Source organism: Merops nubicus, unplaced genomic scaffold (genome assembly GCF_000691845.1).
Source record: "Merops nubicus isolate BGI_N331 unplaced genomic scaffold, ASM69184v1 scaffold9957, whole genome shotgun sequence".
In the NCBI taxonomy this organism is placed as follows: Eukaryota; Metazoa; Chordata; class Aves; order Coraciiformes; family Meropidae; genus Merops; species Merops nubicus.
Window position 1 is genome coordinate 24,465 of NW_008618335.1, and position 21,669 is coordinate 46,133.

General features: G+C 39.5%; 1 protein-coding gene across 1 annotated transcript in view; it reads left to right on the plus strand.

The window, feature by feature from the left end:
- The window catches only part of ANK2 (ankyrin 2, neuronal), a gene marked incomplete at its 5' end in the record, with an annotated part of 79,316 nt that overhangs the window by 22,650 nt on the left and 34,997 nt on the right, over positions 1 to 21,669 (plus strand). Inside the window, 7 exons of the mRNA XM_008943411.1 lie at positions 3,361 to 3,463; positions 4,067 to 4,170; positions 14,144 to 14,368; positions 17,280 to 17,434; positions 18,235 to 18,446; positions 19,047 to 19,251; positions 21,036 to 21,132. Of these exons, the coding sequence (XP_008941659.1) occupies positions 3,361 to 3,463; positions 4,067 to 4,170; positions 14,144 to 14,368; positions 17,280 to 17,434; positions 18,235 to 18,446; positions 19,047 to 19,251; positions 21,036 to 21,132 (1,101 nt within the window). The remainder of the gene's footprint in view (positions 1 to 3,360; positions 3,464 to 4,066; positions 4,171 to 14,143; positions 14,369 to 17,279; positions 17,435 to 18,234; positions 18,447 to 19,046; positions 19,252 to 21,035; positions 21,133 to 21,669) is intronic.

A 21,669-nucleotide genomic window follows, 5' to 3' on the forward strand; every position in this document is an offset into this window, starting at 1 on the left:
AAATTATAAAGGGAGAAAGAAAGAAAGAAAAAAGTACATCTTTGTAACTCCATAGTCTCATATTCCATCACTGTCAGGTTACTGATGGTAAGGTTTTCCACAGAGACTGCTTATATTATTTTGCCTTTGCTTTAATGTGATTTTCATTGCATTATACTGACACTGTTTTTTTAAGAAATTTACTAAAGCAAAATAGTATATAGCAGTCTAGACTCATGTAATCTTATGCATTAAACAATTTGATTTTAAAACTTTTTTTTTCTTTTGTAACCATCTTCCCTATTTGTGTTATTTCTCTCTCGCCCTCATTCTTTTTCATACGCTTTCGTTAGCACCATGCCCAGGTATGTATTACATAGCATGGAAACATGTTGTCTCTGTATGTCCTTTTATGGCACCTGTCTCTGCTCATCCATTGTGGAGGCCTGCTGTATGCTGGAAAGTTGCTTTGGAGAACCAAATGAATGCTGCTGCTGTTGGAGAGGGTTATAGTCTCCAATAAGTAAGATGTGTAGTGGTGAATACTGACCCAACAGTACTCTGTCCAGAAAGGTCAAGGTATGAGATAGGCACTGTCCCACAGAAACTTCCCTGGTTCCTGTACAGATAATGTTAGCAAGGATCAGGGAAGCTGCGCTAGGTTGCAACGGCTGGTTGTTGTCCTTCCATCACCATGCTGCTGAGAAGGTCAGCCATCTTCCTTCTCTATGTGGAGAAACAGTGGTAGAATAAAACCCAAAGAGAATGGAATTCCTTCCTGGATACACCTGGGCTTTATTCGGGGCTTAGAAGAGGTGAGTGATATGTGCCTGTGCATCACCCGACACAGGCAAGACACATACTTATGTTCAGGAGCTTTGTAGTGTTCCTGGGTTCCACAGCTCAGTCTCTGAGGCTGGGCAGAGTGCTACTGACCCCACAAGCCTTGTGAGTTAAGATTTACAAAACAGATGTGGAAAGATTCTGTATTTAGACACTATTTTTTTCTCTGTGATTTAGGTTTGGGGTTTTTTTACAGGATCCGTGAAGACTTATTAAAATAATAAGCAGTAAGTTCTGTTCAGTGCCACTACACTTCCATAGCTGGACTGTTGTTTCTCAGTGCCCTTCTTTCTAAGCCTCAGAAGCACAGGATAGACTCTTCAACTACTGGTTTGCTCTTCATTTAGCTGGTACAGCACAGAGATGCAGCGTAGGAAATGTAAACTTGTCAGTTATTGCAGACCTCTGCCACGCTTGTGCATACCTGCCTCTAGATAAAGTCCATGCCCTCAACGTGTTGGGTATTTTCTGGAGCTCACATGCAGGCACTGCACATTGGCTGTGGGCTGGGCTGTAGGTAGTGGTGGTAACAGCAGGGCCAGGTACTTGCAGGAGAATATGGACAAAACCGCCCTACCAATAACCAGCCAGATCTAGTACATACTTTGTTTCATTCAGTGTCTGTCCAGGACAGGACATCATGACATGACTAGCAGAATCTACAGCTTGGATGGTGAACCTCTTAGAAGCATTGCATGGCGCAGCAAAGCAGTTCCAAAAGTGTCAAGTGTGGAAACAAATAAAGGATAATGATAGCAAATGGGGTCTGCTACTGAGGCTTATTTTTCAACCAAAGAACGTTCACTGAAGTCCTCTTGTTATGAACAAGCAAGGTGTACTCTGCCTACCCAATTCACATGAAAATGTTTAATCAAAATACCTTTCAGTCAAGATTCCCTTTCATAATTTTTTTCTGAATTGTTATATGCAGAAAGTTAGAGTGAAATTCTATTGAAGCTTTGTTGGTTGTTTTAATGGAATCAGAATTTTATTCCAGAAATGCCTAATTCCAATAATACCAGCCATACATATTTCACCTCTTCCACCTGTCTGGGTGAAAGACATTGCATGACATGTAAGAGAGATGATTTATTGTTGGTTTGTGTTTTGTTCTAAAGACTTTCCTAAGGCTGATACTTGTGTAATATTTATCTTTGCTTTCAGTTTTGGACAATGCATGCAGTATGCTGAACAGGCCATTGGTATAAGAAGTCAATGATCAATAGCATTGATTATTCTTCAGTGCCATATGTTTCTAATAAAAATAAGCAAATAACTATTTCCTTCTAAAAATGGAACAAAATCATTTTTCTGTGAATGTAGCTATTGTTAAAAAATGCTGATTAGTCTGAATTGGATGGTAAAATTGGATTTCCAATGAGATCTGCATTTAAAGCATTTGACTGTTGTGTCCATAATGTACACATGACCTTTTTGTTGCTAACTGCTGGAAATTAATTATCCCCTAAAAATCTGTGTAGCTAGAGAAATGGCCTATTGTTCTGATCCAGTGTGTTGGTCATTACGAGTGCAACTCATGGATGTGTAAGCCATGAAAAGAAAACTGCTCCTTCAGCTCTACGTACTGTGTTCCTCAAGATACAACACAACATCAGAGTACACGTACAGCATCTGGAGGTGCTTGATCTGGTTTTACAAATCACTATTGTAATACTGCTGCTAGCAAAGATCTAAAGCACAAAACTAGTGCTATTTGGTAGCAGAAACCCCATTTACTTCAGTATGTCCTTCTGTGGTGTATTATTTGTCTTTTGTTTTTTGCTTTTTACTAGTGGATACTGCAGTTACATTCTGAGCGAGTGCTTAGAAGCAGCTTATTTACTGCCTTGCATCTCTCATTGCTACAGCAACCAGTTTTCTGTAGAGCTGTGCGTACTTACAGAGAAACGAGTGCTCACATTTGGATGGCCCCTCTAAAGATGCTGTTGGCATTTGGAGGAACAATTGTGTTGTACACAGGAGCTTGCGGCTGGCCACAATTCACCTTGCTGTGTGTACCTTCCAGGGGACAATATCAAGTTTGCTTCTTTATAGTTTTGAGGAGAGAGAGTAGATCATAACAAAGCTTGAAGTCATTTCAGCTTTTGTTCAGATACTAACATTTTGGTTTGCCATAGTTGTTTGCTTGTGTGACATAGCAGGAGAAAGAACTTCTGCAAAGAATATTACTTAAAGAAATTCATGCCCTTTATTATAAGGAAACTACGATGCCACAAAGCCAAGTATGAAGTACTTGTGAGTATAAATGAAACTGTCATCTAGATTAATATCTGGGTTCTGCATTTTGAAGCAAAGAATTCAGTCAAAAGCCTTTGTGGCTCTTGGTCAGAAAGGCAGCACCACACAGATTTGTAAAGCTCTGTTTTCCCCCCCGTGACTGTGATCTGCTCCCCCTGGAAGCTGCATCGTATTGTTAATAGCACGCTTTTTTCATTCTCCCACTCGATCTGTCATGACACCTTTCCAACATCATCTGTACTGCTGATACATTGCTATGGCATCCCACCAACCTACCAGCCTGCGATCCTTCAGTTCAGACAGGTCCCACACGCTGAGCCATGCCTCCTACCTGAGGGACAGTGCCATGATCGACGACACGGTTGTCATCCCCAGCCAGCAGGTAAGCAACGTCTCCCAAGGTTGATTGTTGGTTGGATAAATACGGAAATATGAAAAGATTAGAGTCCAGCTACATGTCATGGATGCTGCTTTGTTCGTTTTAATAGAAGTCTCCCTAATTTTCATTGACCTATAATGGCATGTTATGCTGTGCAATATTAAACTCTATTAAAAAATAAATGTATAAGCTGTGTGAGTATAGCATAGGGACTGTCTTTTTAATGGTCTCCATTTTAACTGATTTTTCAATGATGCTAACAGCCATCGGGTTAAATATTCAGCTGATCTAATGAACTCTCAGGCCATTGTCCTCAAAGATACTATCCTGACATGCTCGTAGTTAAAAAAAACAACAGGTTTAGGAAATGCCACTTTGGTAAATCACAGTATTCATTCACTGGGCCTACTAATGTGATTACTTTGAGCAAGCACAGAATGTTACAATAAGGGGTTTCTAATATCTTAATGCCATTATTACTCCTTTGTTTTCTTTTTAAAAAATGTTCAAGCACTTTAGGCAGTACTATGCAAAATACATCATCTTATTGTTTGGTTGATTAATTGGTTTTACTGTAGTAAAAAAGAGGGTTTTTTGCTTACCAAGGTAACAACTCTGGCCAAAGAAGCTGAAAGGAATTCATATCGCTTAAGCTGGGGTCCTGAAAACTTGGACAATGTGGCTCTTTCTTCCAGCCCTATTCATTCAGGGTGAGTGTATCATTAGCATTATACTTAAAAAAAAAAACAGCAACAGAATACCTGCAGCTTCACTAATGCTTAACTAGGAGTTATATTTTAATCCACTGCCTCTTAGATCTGTCAATAAGTTGTTATGATCTCTTAACTCCTGACAAGCAAGCAAGCCTGAGTATTAAGACTGCAAGTCAGTGAGCTTTCAGTCAAGTTCAAGGGGCATGAATGAGCTAATTGACACATCCACACATGCATTTGTGTGAACTTCATGGAGAAATAAATACAGTGCCTTTTAAAAGTTAGAAATAATTGAGACCAAGAACCTAATTGCTCCAGCTGGTCAGTACTTCCTATGCTAGTGAAGTGGTTTAGGTAAGCACCAAATCCAGTGTTTGTCATGATTACAAAAACAAGAAACCAAGGATTTTAAATTACACAAAGCATGTAATAGACAAGCAAGCTAAACCTCACATACATGACACAGATTTGGCCACTATGTTCATGTATTCTCACTACTGACTCTTTGTAAGCATTTGCAATTAGGCAGACTCACTGAAACAGAGCAAGAGAGGTCAAAATGTAGGCACAGCCAAATTCATACTTAAAATCTTACACTGGTTGGCATAAAAATCTGTAAGAGTGATTTTTTCTTTACACTGAATTCTACACTTTTGCTCTGCTGTGAGATTTGATGAGGCGTATACAGATGAATCCATAAGAAACTGAGGTAATGAAAAAAGCATTTCATTGCTGGGGAGCTGTGCTGTGTGCAGCACGGCTGCATGTCACAAGGAGAAAGAACGGGGTTTTTTTGTTAATCTCAAATGAGTTTGAAACCAACTTTACAGTTCTATCTTTCCAAAAACCACTGAAGTCCCATTTGGAATGACAGGCAGTCCTGGTGGAGAAGAGGAATAATACTGTCGTAACTGCACTTGCAGATTGACTCATTTGTGACATACAGGAGATGTTTGTTTGTTAGCTGGTAGCAGGAAACTTGGCTATGACTAGTGTTGTTTAGGTTTGCTTTTCTTGAGCTCTAAAACTAACAACTTCAATGTAAATGCTTAATGTGTACAGCATGTATATGTTTATATATATGTCAGTACATAAGCCTTAGAATTGTTTTGGTGGTTTATTCTAACCCTCACTAGTTCACAGACTTTTTCCAAAGTAGGTATTACTTTTCTCTTTCAGAAAGGTAGGTCTTTCCAGTGATTGCAGAGGATGAATTAAATATTTTCTAGAAGAGTGGCATTTATTTCTTGGATGTGGAATCATTCTGTGATTTTCTTTTAAAAAATATTAGTCATATTTAGATGTGTTTGGATGACCAGGGTGCTAGTGGTAGGATAAGAATATCTGATTTTAACAGGAGCAATGCTTTCTGCAGCCTTCTGTGAAACAGTAACATTTAACACAAATGATGATGTTCTTTTTATACATAGCAACTAATTGCCACTAAATATTGTAATAGGGAAACCTATCATAATGATTAGTCAGCCTTTGGAAAAGACTGTACAACACTTCGTTTTAATCTTGCTTAGATTTGTCCAAGTTGTTAAAGTATTGTAAACTATTGGGGAGCAGCTTGTTCGCATCTCTTTATTAGGAAAATACATTAATTAATAGAGTTTCACTTGTAAGACCTTATTTTAAAAGTGAAACACGAGCAAAGTATTGACAGTAGATTAATCAGTGGAGACAATTGAAATTTTGTATTCTGTAGAATCTGAGAAGAAAATTACACTATTGCCCTGCACTACTTCAGTGGGTAACCCCAAAATGTCATTGGGTTCTTGCTGATCTCCCAGATTAGCGAAGTGTTTCTGTGGATCACAGTGCAACACCCCCAGCAAAAGGATAAATTTATAGAGAAAGATTTCCGGCATTTAGACATTGCTTGTCAGTATCATATTCTTACGTGTCTGTCCCCCACAGCAGTTAAGTTTGAATGGTAAAGATAAGGCCTAATGTAAGACACTAAAGTGTTAAATTCTGTGCAAAATGATGTTTTCATACCTAGGTTCTGGGGATACAGTGAAAACAATTTCCACAATTTAGTCATGTAGATTATATTTCTAGAAACTTCACTGACAACTATGTAAAGGTATGATAGATAACAGAGGCAAATACAACATATTGTTAGGAACATGGCACTGTGAGGAAGGAGCTTTGCTTTCATGCTTTGATATTAACTTGCTTTTGTGTTCTAGAGCAAGATAGGTAGCAGCTCTAGAGTATTTTCAGCTCTGACTTGCTCAAATAAAATCTATTTAATAAAAGTTTTTGATTTCTTTTATATAATTTGACAAAAGAGTCCCTGTTTGACTAATAGATGATCCAAGTATATCAGTTCTTGTATCTGACAAAACTAAACAGTTGGGATATTGTTAGCGAACTTGCCTGTCTGGAAGTTGCTGCTTCCATCAGTGAAAAAGGGAGAGGGATGAGGGGAGTGGGCAGCTCAAACTGTGACAAATAATGTGAATTATTATTCTTAGCTGCATGTCTGCAAAAAAGGAGGCTGGATCCTTGCTAACAAGGTAAACAAAATATATTTCAAGAGTTGTGTTTTGAGTCCATAATATTGTTTTCCCAATGTGAGATTAATTTCCTGGACATAGTTATGGAAACAGGACCTGGCAGCGACCAGCTGATAGTCATTTCTAAAATCTGAAATTCTAAATTATTTCAAATTACACTGTAGCCTTTATGACCTTTAGTCAGAAAGTTGCACTAAGGAAAAACAGCAGCTGTGTTTCACTGACAGCAGATTGCTGTCCACATCTGGAAGAAGATGGCAATGGAGATATAGAAAATCAGAAGTGAGATCAGAAAACTAACTGGCCATGTGACACATTACAAAGAGCCTAAACAGGTCATGAAAGTTTGAAATTTGTCATTCTGTTGTGCAGAACAAAAGGAGGACAAGAAACATGTTGGAAGGAAATGGGAAGAAAGTGGAGGACAGAATATGTTGATAGGAAACTTGAAGAAAAGAAAATGGTGATTTATTGTGTGACCAGAAACACTGGGTAGAATTACCTTAGATACCTGACCTTTTGATGTACCGTGGTCCAAATTTGAGATGTGGACACCTAAACCAAGCAGCATGTCCCCTGATCTGGTTCTGACAGATTTGCTCAGGATCTAACTGAACATGTTAGGGATCTTGACTTCCAGTTTGAGCATGTCTGTAGAGAAACCAGATCTCTCTGACTTTACTGCTGCGGTAGTTGTAACCAAGGATGTTTACAGGGGCTTGTTTTCCATTCCACTCCTACCTTCTCACATGTAATGAAGATGCATATAAATGTATGCTTTCATGTGTTTAATTTAAAACTCTGCTTCATTTTTTCTGATATTTCAGTATTTCATTTAACTCATTCTTGTTCCTTTCTTTTCCTTTTTGATGTTAAATCATCTATTCTACTGCAGATGCTCTTCTCCATGTCTTGATCATGACAACAGCAGGTGAACTTCTGCATACTTTCTTTCTGTAAAACATTGCACTTCTTACCCACCCTGTTTATCATCCTCTCTTACCTCACTTCACGGTGCTTTAGTGTTTTGATAGTGCACGTTAGCCAAGAGAAAAAAACCCACATCTACACTGACTAGCAGTGACAGTTAACACATGGCCCTGTTTCTCTTCTTATACAGCGTGTGTTGTCTGCTTTCTCCCATCTGCTGTGTCCTCTATAAGAAAAGAATGCTGGACACATCACAAGTCCACTGCAAAAAAAATGTTTACAAAGCTCCTTAAATGTTCCTAGACTGCTTTAACCATTGATTTAATTAATAATACATTTTCACTGTTGGTGGCATGGTTTAATGTTACTAAAAGGCAAGGGAAAAAAGCCCCCAAAAATAATCCCCCACAAACCACCATAGACAGGTTTAGTTTCAGCTGTTATATTACAATGTGGGCCTTTTACCTCATTTGTCTAGATAAAGAATATTGCAGAGCCACTCCCTAGGCCATGTTTTCCAAATTGTGCTGCCACATTGGAACTAGTAGAGTAACAGCACAGATCCAGTAGCTTTAATTTTTCATGCCATGTGTATTTTTTTCTGCCACCATGGCTAATCACTGGTTGAACCACTGGCACATTTCATCCTGCACAGAACACCTGAAGGAGCACGGACCCCAAAGGAGATTATCTTCATTTGGCAAACTGCGTGCTTATTGGCCCAGTACCTCTTTATCTCCTTTAACCTATCTGTACAAAGGTGAAAATCTTCTCTAAATATTCATCTGAGCAAAATTATTAAGTAGTTAAATAAGAACCCAAACTACAAACTCATATTTTTAAGTCATGTCACTCAATCTCTCTGTAGCTGACTAAGGCAACAAAGAGAATGTTACCATATGTTAATACTCTAGTGGTTTCCTGTGTAGGATCATGTTTTTTGTCCTCCTGGAATGTGTATTTTGCCTCGTTTACATGTGGCACAGTTGCAGCCTGATGGAAAGCGCACCAAGGTAGTTGAATGACTTGCTGTTGACTTCAGCAAGAGCTGGATCAAGGCCTTTTTTCTGAACTTCAGACTACCAGTTTTCTCTCTCCGGTTGAACACTTGACAGTGGCAGAAGCACCCCAACTGTTTGTTTCTGTGTCTTCACAATGCGACTAACACTGAATGCTGCTATCTCCTTGTTTCCCAGTTTCTTTTAAAAATTAAGATGCAGAAAGTTCTTAAATGTGTTTACGATGGATGTGCTCTTGCTAGAGCTTTTAATTGTTTCCTGCTACCTGATGAGAGCATGTGTGCCTGCCTCTAGCTGGTTTGAAAGACTAATCCTACCTGAACTGAGCGTATGGAAGTGGTGGTGCACTGATTTTGCCTATTCTGGTTTGGTGTGTTCAGACAGCTGTTGCCTGTTGTCTAAGGACACTTGGTGATGTGCACTTTGCATGGCTCCTCCAACGGTCCCGCAGAGCGAGGCGCGCACCTGAGTGCCAACGTGCTTGCGTTCGCAGGCAGCTGAAGCTGGGACTCTTCTGCAAAGCTACTTACAGAACAGTGGCTCTTCCCAAATCACACAATAAGGATCTTCTTTCATACACCCCCAGTGCTGCCACGTCCCTTTTTTATTTGTTCATCCTGCTATTCTCTTTCAGATGAGCACAGATAAAGAATAAAACCAACTTAAGTCCATATGAATAAAATCAGCAAAGCGAATAGGTCAGGCTCAACCCTGAAATAGAAATATTTCATGAAAATGCAGCACAAAGTTTTGTAAGGTGGATAAATCCAATGCATATATATTGTCTGTGTTTTGTTCAAGTGGAGCCATTAGAAAACCTATGGCTGTTCGCTCTGCTTTCTGTAGAAGGCACAGGGACAGCCTGAAAGATTTAGGGGCCTTTTATATTTGTCCTCAACCAGAAGGATGGTGTAGCCAATGTTACTTGATATCAGTGCCTTTCATATGGCTAATATATAGGTTTTAGTTGCTGTAAAATTAAAGGTAACTAAATGGCCTCTCTAATTAATGAGTATTACTAAATTAGAGGAGAATGGGTGATGCTTGATGTATCTGCTAACTATGCATTTAACAGAAGCATCTGTAGACTCTCCTGCAGTCTATAACTTACTCCTAGAAAAAAAAGCTTTTGTTCTTGATGTTTTCTCAAAAAAAAAAAAAAAGAATTCTGGTTTCCTCTTTGTTCTCTTTTAAGAGAGAAGGCAGTGGTTTCCCTAGACCTAATCTGTTTCATTCACTTGGCTGTGATATCAGACTGCCACCTTGCTACACCTCAGGAAAGCTTGGGATCAGTCCAGTTGGCAAGGCTGCCACCTTCACGTGTCTGTGTCATGGTTCGTTTCTAACTCCACCTTCAAAACTTGCAGAAAATTAAGTTATTCAACGGCTGTCTTAGTACTGGGAAAGATCATCTCATTGTTGCCATAGTCACCCTTGATAGACAATTTTTTGCTTTGCTGCTTTAACCCATAATCTGCCTTGATTTTGAATCCTCACATAATGGAAATTTCAGTTCTCGCCATGGATTGCCAAGATAAGCTGAAGTCAGTGCTAAAAAGAGATGCTTCCTCTATATATAGTTATTATAGGAAGCACATTTAAAACATGCTCTGAAATAGACTTTTGCCCATGTAAAGTACGTGTAACTTTGATGCATTGCTTGATCATCAGTTCACTTGCTTTGGCCACCTTTGTTTTAAATGCCTCCACAAGAATGATTTCCTAGCTATCAGCTGTACAAAAGTTTTCTCCTATTTATACTGTTTCCCTCTTCTCAGTTTTGCCTCATTTTTCCTACCTATAGTTAATCCCTACTGAGGTTTTTTCTCTCCTATTTTGCCATTTTAAACCCTAGTTGAAAGTTGTAGCTATTATATCTATGTGGACTTTTCCTGGAAGTTAATTTGGTTTCTTCTATGTTTTCTTTAATATTTAAAATTATAAGAAATTGCATGTAAGGCATATTTATCGGCCTAAATTTTTTTTTTTCAGGATGTGTCCTTTCTTCTAGTGATAACCTGTAAGAGCTTTCAGATTCATGTGAATCCCTTTTAATCAATCCCAGGCACTGTCTCTCTGCAGGCAATAAGAAAAGCACCTACACCCCCTAAATTAGGGAGTCTATATGATGTCAGGCTTGTTCACATGCCAGTGTTGGGCATTATTTTCTTTTTGACGATAGGAATTTATAATGAAAAGGTGCCAGTTCCCAGAATGATGCCTTAATCATGAGTGATAGCCAGTTATTCCCAATAGGTTTTTTTGTTGGAGTACAATCTCTTCCTGTCTCATTCTTGTCACTTGACAACATGTGGTAAAATAAACATCAGGGAGAAGAAAAATGATGTGTGCCTGTGTGGGCAACAAAATAATTAATTTGCATTTTACGTTTCCTTTATATTAGTCACACAAATTTTTTTTCACCTTCCTAAATGTGCATTTCAGAGAGCATGTTTTTCTGTGATGATTTAGTGTTGTATGAGTTAGTTATATATCGATACACGTGGTCCTTCAAAAGGGCAAAGCTTTTCCAGTCCTGGAATAGTATCAGTACCATCCAGATGCCCTAACACATAGGAAATAAGCAGAAAAAGAGGCTGCTGTGATTCAGAAAATGCTTTATTATTAATTATTTGCTTGATTCTGTTGCCTATCCAAAATTATGTGGAATGTGCCAAATTTGAAAAAGGATTAAAAGAAATAGGATTAAATAAGGGTTTAAAAAAAAAAGAATGTGGCAAAAGTTTGGGAAATAAACAGGCTGTTATGGTGAAAAAGAACATACTTTTACGTTGTGTCAGCTCTACAAATAGTCCATCAGTGTATGATCCTCCCAGACTTTTATGCCACAGCTCTGGAGCTGAGGAATTTTCCCCTACAGTTTCTTTCATTTGCACTATATTCATGTGAGTTCTCCAAAACTTGTTCTCTTGAAGTTTGGTAGTAGTATATAGCTGCTTTTGTGAACTGGCTCCTCTCTATTCAGTATGATAATAGGCACTAATCTTCCTACGCTGTGCTCGTACTATGCTGCGTTTGCCTGAGTTTACTGCCCAGGGGTGGAAGGTTACTTGCAATCTCTTAAGTGCTGTCAGACTCCTCCAGAAGTCACAAAACCCTGCAGGAATCTCCCCGTTCATCTCGGGTCTGTGTCAGTGACATCAAATCTGGGTTTTGCCATATACTGTGACGAGCACTCCAGATGGTGTCTTGTTATTTAGTAAATACATTACATCTTCATGACACAAACAGCTATTTTTATCCTAGTCGTTATCTACAAAGATGACCACCTCCCAGTGATACTTAATTTTACCCGATCTTCCACTCTCTGGAGCAATAGTTGGTTTCAGGGATAGACCTTGTGAGAGATGCACTGAGAGACTTAGCTCTGGCCCACCAGGGGCATTCAGTGAACTTAAGCTGAGAGGAAGAGTTGGAGCTTTGAAGAGCTGAACACCCACAGCTATCCCTTTGCATCTCAAGTGCTTACTAGGCACAAAGGCCACACTCCATTTTTAATTGAAAGGAATTACTACATGGAGAAAGAGTACCGTAATAAAAGCAACAGAAAAGTGTACCACCTTGAGTAGTACGTCAATAATGAAAATAGTTGAATCCTAAAAATTGTATTCCTGACAGCTTATACAATGAGAAATGTGAAGGCTGGTTTAATTCAGTAAGAGCACTCACTAGCTTCTGGTAATGGTGGGGTTAGTATTTCTGTTGCTCATAGTTTTAGCATCAAAATGTGAAACTCTCCTTCCAGCACTCAGTGTTACTAACTGCCTCTAACACACCCATTATAATAGAGACTTGGACAGATTCTGTGAAACAATTCAGAACCACACTGATAACACTAGTTCATACAGTTAAAGGAAAATTGCAGTGCAAGCCATAGAGCGTTACTGCAACAATGGAGCATTTAGTATCTGTCAAGCTCTTCTTTCATCTGTGCTTTAAAATGTAACCTTTATGTATTTTATGAAGGAAGCTCCCATTTTTCTTGATCCCCAAAAATCAAAGCTGTAAAATGTTTTCATTTTCTTTTTTTCCCCCTTGTTAAAACCACAGAAACACCAACCTCTAAGGAATGAGATAATGGTTGTACTGCCCAGACTTTTACACTAAACAAAGCCTAGAGGTATATGAATGGCAGTAGAATAGGAGCTGCATGTGTGGGAACGACTGGCATCCGTGGTGCATGGTGTGCTTCTGACTGGCGCTTGTGGCTCCTTTTCATCATCCATTTTTCTGGCTTGCACGGTGTGTCGAGTGTTGTGTTCTTGCAGCATGTGGAACTACTTGTAGCCGTGTGGACAATGAATGGATAAAACGTTTGTTGCACAGAACGCTCGAGAGGACACTGAAAAAATACCTGTTTGTTCCTTATGTTATAAGGGCTTTTCTCTATTGCAGGTCCTTCAGTAGCATTTCTGCGACTCCCCATGTGATGATTCTATTTTAGTGGCTAGAAGTAGGCCTGATACTGTTCTGTCTCATGTACTCTTATTTTCATTTCCAGCAACCTGACATCCCATCCCACATCAGGCATGATCCTAAGCCATAAACCAGAAAAAAACCTGAAGTCCAAGAATGCCCCCAGTCTTTGTAACAAATCTGTCCAAATCTAACTGTTGGTTATATATGGAACTATAAAAAGTTTGGCATAAAATAAATTCCATGAAATGTTTTTCTCCCTTTTAAAGAAAAAGCAGTAAATAAGATAATTTACCTTGTGCTAGAAGAGGATTCCCTATAGATGCAGTTTTCCATTGGTACATTGTATTGCTGTGCAAAGTAAAACAGAAAAACTCAAATCCATAAATGAACCTCTTACACAATGACTGTAGCTATTGTCACCTCACCAAAATCTGCTGTCAAACAATAATGACATGTTGGGCTTTTATATAAATAGGTGCTAGCTCCATTGATGTAGAGCAATTACAAATTGTATCCCCATGTTCCAGAAGGAAATTTTTTGGTTGTTTTAAAATCCAAACCCATTTCTTGTGAGAAGTTAACAGTTCATCGGGTAACTAGAAAATTACATAGATAACCTAAAAAAAAACCAACAACCCCTCCAATCAGAATTGGCTTTAAATTCTTTAGTCATAAATAATTTTCTTCAATAAGAAATGCTTGTACAGCATTTGAAGAGCACTTGCAGGTACAGAGTAGTGATATTTGCACGTGACTTTGTCTCTAATAGGTACATACACGTGTGCTCACATTTTAGTGACTGCTGGCATTTTTAGCAACAGCAGCACCGTAAAATAAGACTTCTTGTGAAGAACTCTTAGATAACAGTGTTCAGTTTAAATAATAAATGATCTTAGCATGATTTGGTGCTTCACATGGGAGAAAGGCTTTTTCTAACTACCTCTTGAGAAAGAGCTGTATTTCCATACATAGTTTGTTACCTGTGTGGAACATAACCAAAGGTATTTTGCCACTTTTTGTATCTAATTTTCTTTTTTTCCCCTGCTTTTTCAGCTTCCTAGTTAGTTTCATGGTGGATGCTCGTGGGGGTGCCATGAGAGGCTGCAGGCACAATGGACTGCGCATCATCATCCCGCCGCGGAAGTGCACCGCTCCGACGCGAGTGACCTGCCGGCTGGTGAAACGCCACAGACTGGCCACCATGCCCCCCATGGTGGAGGGAGAAGGGCTGGCCAGCCGCCTGATCGAAGTTGGCCCTTCTGGCGCTCAGTTCCTTGGGTAAGGGGTTCCAAACAGGCTACAGGAAAACGCTTGGTCTGTTTTCATCTCTTCGCAAAGTTGCACTGAAATGGTTCCTTTTACAAGACTTTACCAGAAAGAGATGTTGGTAACATGTGGTAATGGGCTGGTCGTGTGAAATACTAATCAGCTGTTAGTTAAGTCAGAAAGCTTTTCTACCTTTTCCTTTGAAAACAGATATTTGAACCACTAGGCTGAGGTTAATGTGCTTCCTTGGATAGAATTACTTACTCAGTGTTGTGATATTATGGTGGGAAAAGCCCCCCTTGAGGCCCAAAAAAGACATTCATACTCTAAGTAATCTGTATATAAGTCACAAATAGCACAGCACTGATCTAAAAGCCCAAATGTAAAGCCTGCTATATATACAATGCAAGTTACAGCTGCTTATTATAGAGACTTGTGTTGTGTTACCAGTAATTTGGACTATCAGGGAAGCACAAAGCCTTTGATTTTTCTGGGGTTGAAATTGCTAAATTAAGCAATAGGATCTTTTAGCCATTTCTTTCGTCCTATGCTGCAAAACCCATAGAAAGATCAGATTTGTGTATGCTGCTGAGCTCGTTTTAGCAATTTTCAGCTGAAAGCAGCAGTTATCCACACTTTTTTTTTTAAAAAATTTGTCTTACCAACTGTTCTCCCTACCAGCTGTGGCATCCAAACGTGGATGATTGAAGGAACCCCATCTATTACAATATATAGCTTCATGCAGAAGTTATAAACCAAGTGACTCTGTAAAGAACAATACTTTTAATCCATGTCAAAACAAATCTGTTGCTTGAAATTCCTATAACAAGTGGTCATCAGAGCCACTATCTTCATTAGTGCATTTTCTAAAAGATTGAGTTTAGTGAGAGAAAAAAGGTTGATTGGTAGATTTTACCTCCTTATCTGTGGAGTGTGAAAGGAGAACATATACGTTTTGGCTTCTTCACTGTTGCTCTAATCTGGTAAAAAGAAGAGCAGCTCTGAAACACTGTGAATGCAATGATAAGTGCAAGCCAACAATTCCTTTTGACAGACAGGACACCTCTTACTATCACGAGTCACAGCAAACAAGCTGCCTGATCAGATGCTTTGTACCAATTATTATTTCCATATGGTGGTCACTTTTAAAGAGAAGCAGAAAGAAATCTAAAAAGCAGAGCAAATACTGTGCTGTCACATCGAGTCTTCCCATTATCTTTGTCACACACAAATTGACCTTAAGTATGTCTCCCATTTTCTTTTTAATGGTTTCTCTACCTAATGAGAATGTCTTACCTGAGAGACACTGTTTTATTCATTCTCAATATTTGTGCTTTTCCCAGAAGCATTTTTCTTGGTCAGAAAATTACTGTATTGTTTACAGAGCTGCATTCTAAGGCCCAAATCCTGTTCCCCTCGAGTTCACTGCCAAAACTCCCACCGTCTTCCCATAAGCAAGAAAAAATCCTAAATTGACAAAACTAATTTTGATCACCAAATTGTCACTGCTAGGATGGAACCTTATTTGGTGTACAGCCTAATTCCACTCTGTGGACCAGACAGTGGCACTAGCGTTCTGGCACAAAAAAATACATAAAATTTATTTATGTTCTTTCTTTCACTGCTGCTTTGGATGTACTCAGTAAACTTCATCTGCCTACGGCTCCTCCCCCACTTAATGAGGGAGAAAGCTTGGTCAGCCGAATCCTTCAGCTGGGGCCTCCTGGGACCAAATTCCTTGGGTAGGAGAGACTTAAAACAAATTGATGGATGCTGACCTCCCCCATTCTTCTCCTCCTTCTGCAATATGATTTTTTTATGTCATCCTGCCCATGATACTGTCCCTTTCTATCATTTGAAATTCTGTATACCCGACCCTTAGTGGACCATTTTTCAACCTTTGTGGTATGTGGTTTTGTTTTGGTGGTGGTATGTTTGTATCTTTTTCTTAAAGTACTGTGGCCTTCATTTTTGTTTTGGCATGAAATCTTAGTTATGTGCTTGATGTCTGTAGCAAAGCAACCTGGATTTGGACTGAAAAAGGAATCTACTGTAAATTCACGATGCTTTTTTGTATCAAGGACTGATTAATCAATAAGTTATATGTTGGGTACCACCAGTATAGTACAACACATGACATTTACTATGCACATGGCAACCTGCAAGTCCTCTAATTAGAGAATTGTATATACAAATATATTTGTATTTTCTCTCTTATTTCTAAGAGTATGTATATATATAGATATATGTACACACATATGTTGTATATGTGTGTGTGTATATATATGGACACATACACTGATATATATATTGATATCTGTTTGTGAGGCCATGAGGCAAATTCTTATCTCCTGTACTGAAATAGAAACCCAGATCACCTCCTCAGACCTCCTTTATCTGTCCCACAGTGTAAATCAGGAATAAATTCATTGGAATACGCAGAATTGCAGTGAAGTAAAATGGGCACAGGTCACAATTGCTCACTGATTGCAATGGAATTATTCTGATTTGCACTAGTATAAGCGAGATCAGAATTTGTCCTACTATTCATATACGTTACAGTAGATTCTCTTTGAAATGAAGTTGCACAGGTTAACCCAGACAGTAGTGACAACTAAAACGAGCATGAGTTGATCAATTTGTAAAACAATTGCCAAATTTCTAGCTAAGCACTGTTATCCTTCACTATATCAGTCACACTGTGGAAAGAGGTGAATGCACTTTTTATTCTGTCCTTCAGCATTTACTGAGTCCCTGTATGAACCTAATGTGTTAGTCACCTACTAGTTTAGGCTTGTGCCAAAGTATTCCAGAGAAACAGGTAGAATTCCAGGTCACTTTGTGGCAGACGGAATAGAGTTGCTGTTAATCCTGTTTCTCCCTCTCTCCCATGTGCGTTTAATGCGCTGTGTTGCTGTACCAGGCCTGTGATTGTGGAGATTCCTCATTTTGCTGCTCTGCGTGGGAAAGAGAGAGAGCTGGTGATCCTGCGCAGCGAGAACGGGGACAGCTGGAAGGAACATTTCTGTGAATACACAGAAGATGAACTGAATGAGATCTTGAATGGGATGGATGAAGGTACCCAGTGTGACTTTTTTTTTATTCTGCTCCTGCATTATTTCCATAACTGCTTTAACAGGGTAACCATTTATTCTGTTTAGCACCTCATGTTTGGTCTGCCCTAGTTTCTGATACTAGACAATCTACCATCACAAAGCTGATAATAGATGCCGGACTTAAGTTTTCTCCTGCTCCTTTTCATAGTGTTAAGCAAAAAGCTTCCATAGGAAACATCTTTCCCAAACAAGACAATTATCATACTAATCCTTTCCAAGCCGCTACGTGCGTGGGAGGAAACGTCAGTCATGGCTTCTCTTGCTTTCTGAGGAACAGAATGGCCTCAGGCTGCCTAGGATCTGCAGAATTTGTTATTAATTTTGATGGCTTTTTTAAAAAGAAAGAAAAACAACACAGAAGTAAACAATCCAAGTCACATGCTTAAAGCTGAACTCATACTCGGATATTTTGGTTTGGAGTTTAGTGTCCTTGACACTACTCCAGGCCGTAGCATAAATGTGAAGTAGAAGGGTGCTGGGACCAATCCCTTTGCTTGTTTGCCTGCTGATTCTGGGGATGCTGGCAACATGTTCCAAGTTTGCTGTCTTAAGCTCCCTTCAGTTCCCTGTTTGGTCTGTCTGTTCCTTCCTTGATTTCTTCACTTCAGCTGAACATGAAATAGTGGGGTATGTTTCCTTTCCCCTTTGATTTCTAGACAAAATACTTCTGCAAATTGCAGTTCAACTACGAAAAGATTGAATGCATTTTGTATTGTTTCTATGAAATTCATGTCTTCTGACTGTCTCCTCTTTTGGCCTCAGTGCTTGACCCTCCAGAGGAGCTAGAGAAGAAACGTATTTGCCGCATCATCACCCGGGATTTCCCTCAGTACTTCGCTGTGGTGTCGCGGATCAAACAGGACAGCAACCTGATCGGCCCCGAGGGAGGGGTGCTGAGCAGCACTGTGGTACCTCAAGTGCAGGCAGTCTTCCCAGAAGGGGCTCTCACCAAACGAATTCGCGTTGGCCTCCAGGTGCAATGAAACAATTACAAGGCTCAGCTTCTTTTTTTAAATGTAAAATTGCCTTATTTGAATGGAGAACCAGGATATTCAACTTATCTTGTTGTCTGGAATGCTTCTAATAAATATAATTTTAAAAAAGATCTGTGCAGAACTCAAAGCAAGTGGTAAGGCTTTGGGGATTGCAGTTAATTCAGATTCCTGCCTGTTAACTGCCTGTGTGATCTAGGGAAAAGCACCTAATTTTGGTGGTGAAGATGATATTAGCCTAGATCATAGAATCATTTCTTAGATACTTCTTATGAAAGGCACCAGACAAGTGCAGTAATAACTAGGTCAAATGTGCATACTCCCAGCATTAAGTAAACCAGCCTAACAACTCACTACTGAAATGGGGGGTGAAGGGGGAGTCTTTCCCTGCCTCCATCCTCTCCTCCTGTTCCTTGTACCCATAACTTACCTTGGCCAGGAGACTTTGCTGCAGATTGTCATGGGAAGTTGTTCCATTTAGTGTAAAAACTTCAGGGTTTAATGGCAATATATAGACCCACTGTTTAGTCTTTTAGACAGGTTACAAGTAACTATTCTGTTCTTGTCTTTTGCTTTGGGAAGGCTCAACCTATGCATACCGAACTTACGAAGAAGATCTTGGGCAACAAGGCCACTTTCAGTCCTATAGTCACGCTGGAGCCCAGGAGAAGGAAGTTCCATAAACCCATCACAATGACGATTCCTGTCCCCAAGGCCTCCAGCGATGGGATCATGAATGGTTACGGAGGCGACACACCCACTTTGAGGTTACTGTGCAGCATAACAGGTAGGATGCAAATACTAGAGCTTTGCACGTCCATCTTGAAATTGTCACTCATCATGGGCTGAATATGTTAAACTGATTATAGACATGGAAAGCTTGGTGAAAACCTGACTGGGATGAGAGGCTGGGAAAATAAGCTACTTTCCAAACAATTACTTAATAGCAGAAATAATGTTTCTTAATTGGCATAAGAAGAGATGTGTAACATAACCTGTCTACGCTTAGCTTGTATCCAGGACTAAAATACAGCAGCTGCTTTTTCACCCAGAGACTGCTCACCAGCAGAGAACAGGGATCAGGAAAAGGAGTGGAGACCCACAGGTTGAAATGAAAATGGACTTAATGAAACAGAAAAAGTAATGCCAATATAAAGTGTACAAAGTTATACTCACCCCACTGACTGCACAGTAGTCATGATAAAAGTGTTCCAAGGGAGCAGGATGCTAAGCGAGTGTCTCCAGGGACAGGGAAGAGCAGGATAAAGCCCTTCCTTACCAAACTTGCCCTTTCATACTGATGAAGATGTTTCTGGTCTGGGACACACCTGTAGCCAGCTTGGGGCAGCTGCCCTGGGTGACTCTTAACTGCTAACAGCCTACAGACTGTAGTTGGCCTGATTCTGTTTTTTTTTTTTTCATTTTCTGTGCAATTAGTTTCTTGAGAATTAACTTACCTCTGCCTGAGTGTATGTAGTACACACATAATGTTGCAGTATGCTTCAGAGGAAGATATTGGAATTAAACACTTTATACTTGCTATATTCAAAGTGATTGATGTCTCATTAGTTGAAGCAGAAATGAGCTGTACAGATTTATTTTTTTAGAAGTTCACATCTTCCTTAATTTGCAAGTTGATTTCCAATACCAACCCAATGTAAGATGAGTTACACATCATTAATGTGAGATGTGCCAGTGAGTCATTCCCAGGAAAAGGTGCTTCTGTAATTTCTTGATAAAGAGGTCTTAGATAGCTGCTGAAATGCCAGAAGCAACATCTGATCAGTGAAGAAGTATCTGCATTTCCAAGAGAGTGAAACAATGTCTATTTAAATTGCGAGGAACAGTTACTCTATAAAGAGGAATTTGAGTTCAGTTTTTGGAGGCACAGTAAATCTGCAAGGATCCTCTAGAAAACTTCCAAAGGGAAATTCATTTACCAAAAGGAGAGAGGAGATATTTCCTGAAAACTAGTATTCCTTTCCAGATACAACTTGGTGTAAGGTTTGCATGAGGACTGTGCTGTGTGGTCAGATGGAGCTCTAATGAGTCAGCTGTATCTGAGGGGAGGGACAGGCGCACATTCTGACTTAGCTCTAGTTATGTGTGGTTCTTCCGTTAGTTCTGCATATGGGGTTTGGAAATACTTGGAACTGCCGTTAGAAATGCACACTTCTAGTTCTGTTTCCTGTGAGCTCAGTGTGATTTTAAGGTAACTGGAAACCAACTGGACGTTGTTGACAAAAAGCTGAGGCAAAGACATACCTACACAGAAGGAATTGAACACACAGCTTCAGGGTGACAGATCGTGTGCACGTTTTCAGCTGCGTGGGCCAGAGGAAGCTGGCACCGTCTGTGACAGAGAGGGCTGAAACACTGAATAGACTGGTGAGAATCCAGACAGCTGTCGTCTACTGTACATGTAACATAGGCCTAAGGAGAAGATGTGTCTGGGTTTATTGCTGGTTTCATAGCAAGCAAAAACTCAGAAGAATGTAGAATACTTCTTAGCAGTGAGAAAGTTGCAGGCTTGCTTGGTTTAATTGTTTTTTTAAATCTCTGTCATTTCAGGAGGAACCACCCCTGCCCAGTGGGAAGACATCACTGGAACAACACCATTGACGTTTGTTAATGAATGTGTGTCCTTCACAACAAATGTGTCTGCCAGGTACCTGCACCACAAACCATGGGGTTTACAGTGTTACTTTCACATGCTTGTCTTTTTTCAACAAAACTGTCATTTTAAAGGACTTTATTTATATAGTAGAAGAAATATAGATATTTTGTTTATGCTGTGGACCAACTGGCGAGAAATACACAAATTGCCATGGAAACAGAAATCCGTTATTTGGGTAGCTCATTATACATCTTATAAAAGTTGTTGCTTCCAAAATATCCAGCAAAAGAGAAATGAAGCAGAAATGCCTGTAGGTGTACCAAACTGATGGAGAAGAATCTCATCCAACCATCTGTTCTTGTGATGAGGTTCAGCTGCTGTCTTTCTGAAAACAGAATTTCATGTATTTATGTATGTGTTTTAGTTTGCATACTGTCCATGATTCATATCACAGAAGTGCTCACAAATCTCCCTCTCTGTAACAGGAGATGCAGTCGATGGCCTGGAAAGCATTAAATTTAGGGTGTGTAGTCTAGCGACCTGTTACAAAAATCTTGGATAATTTGCCCATGAAAATCAGTGCATTTC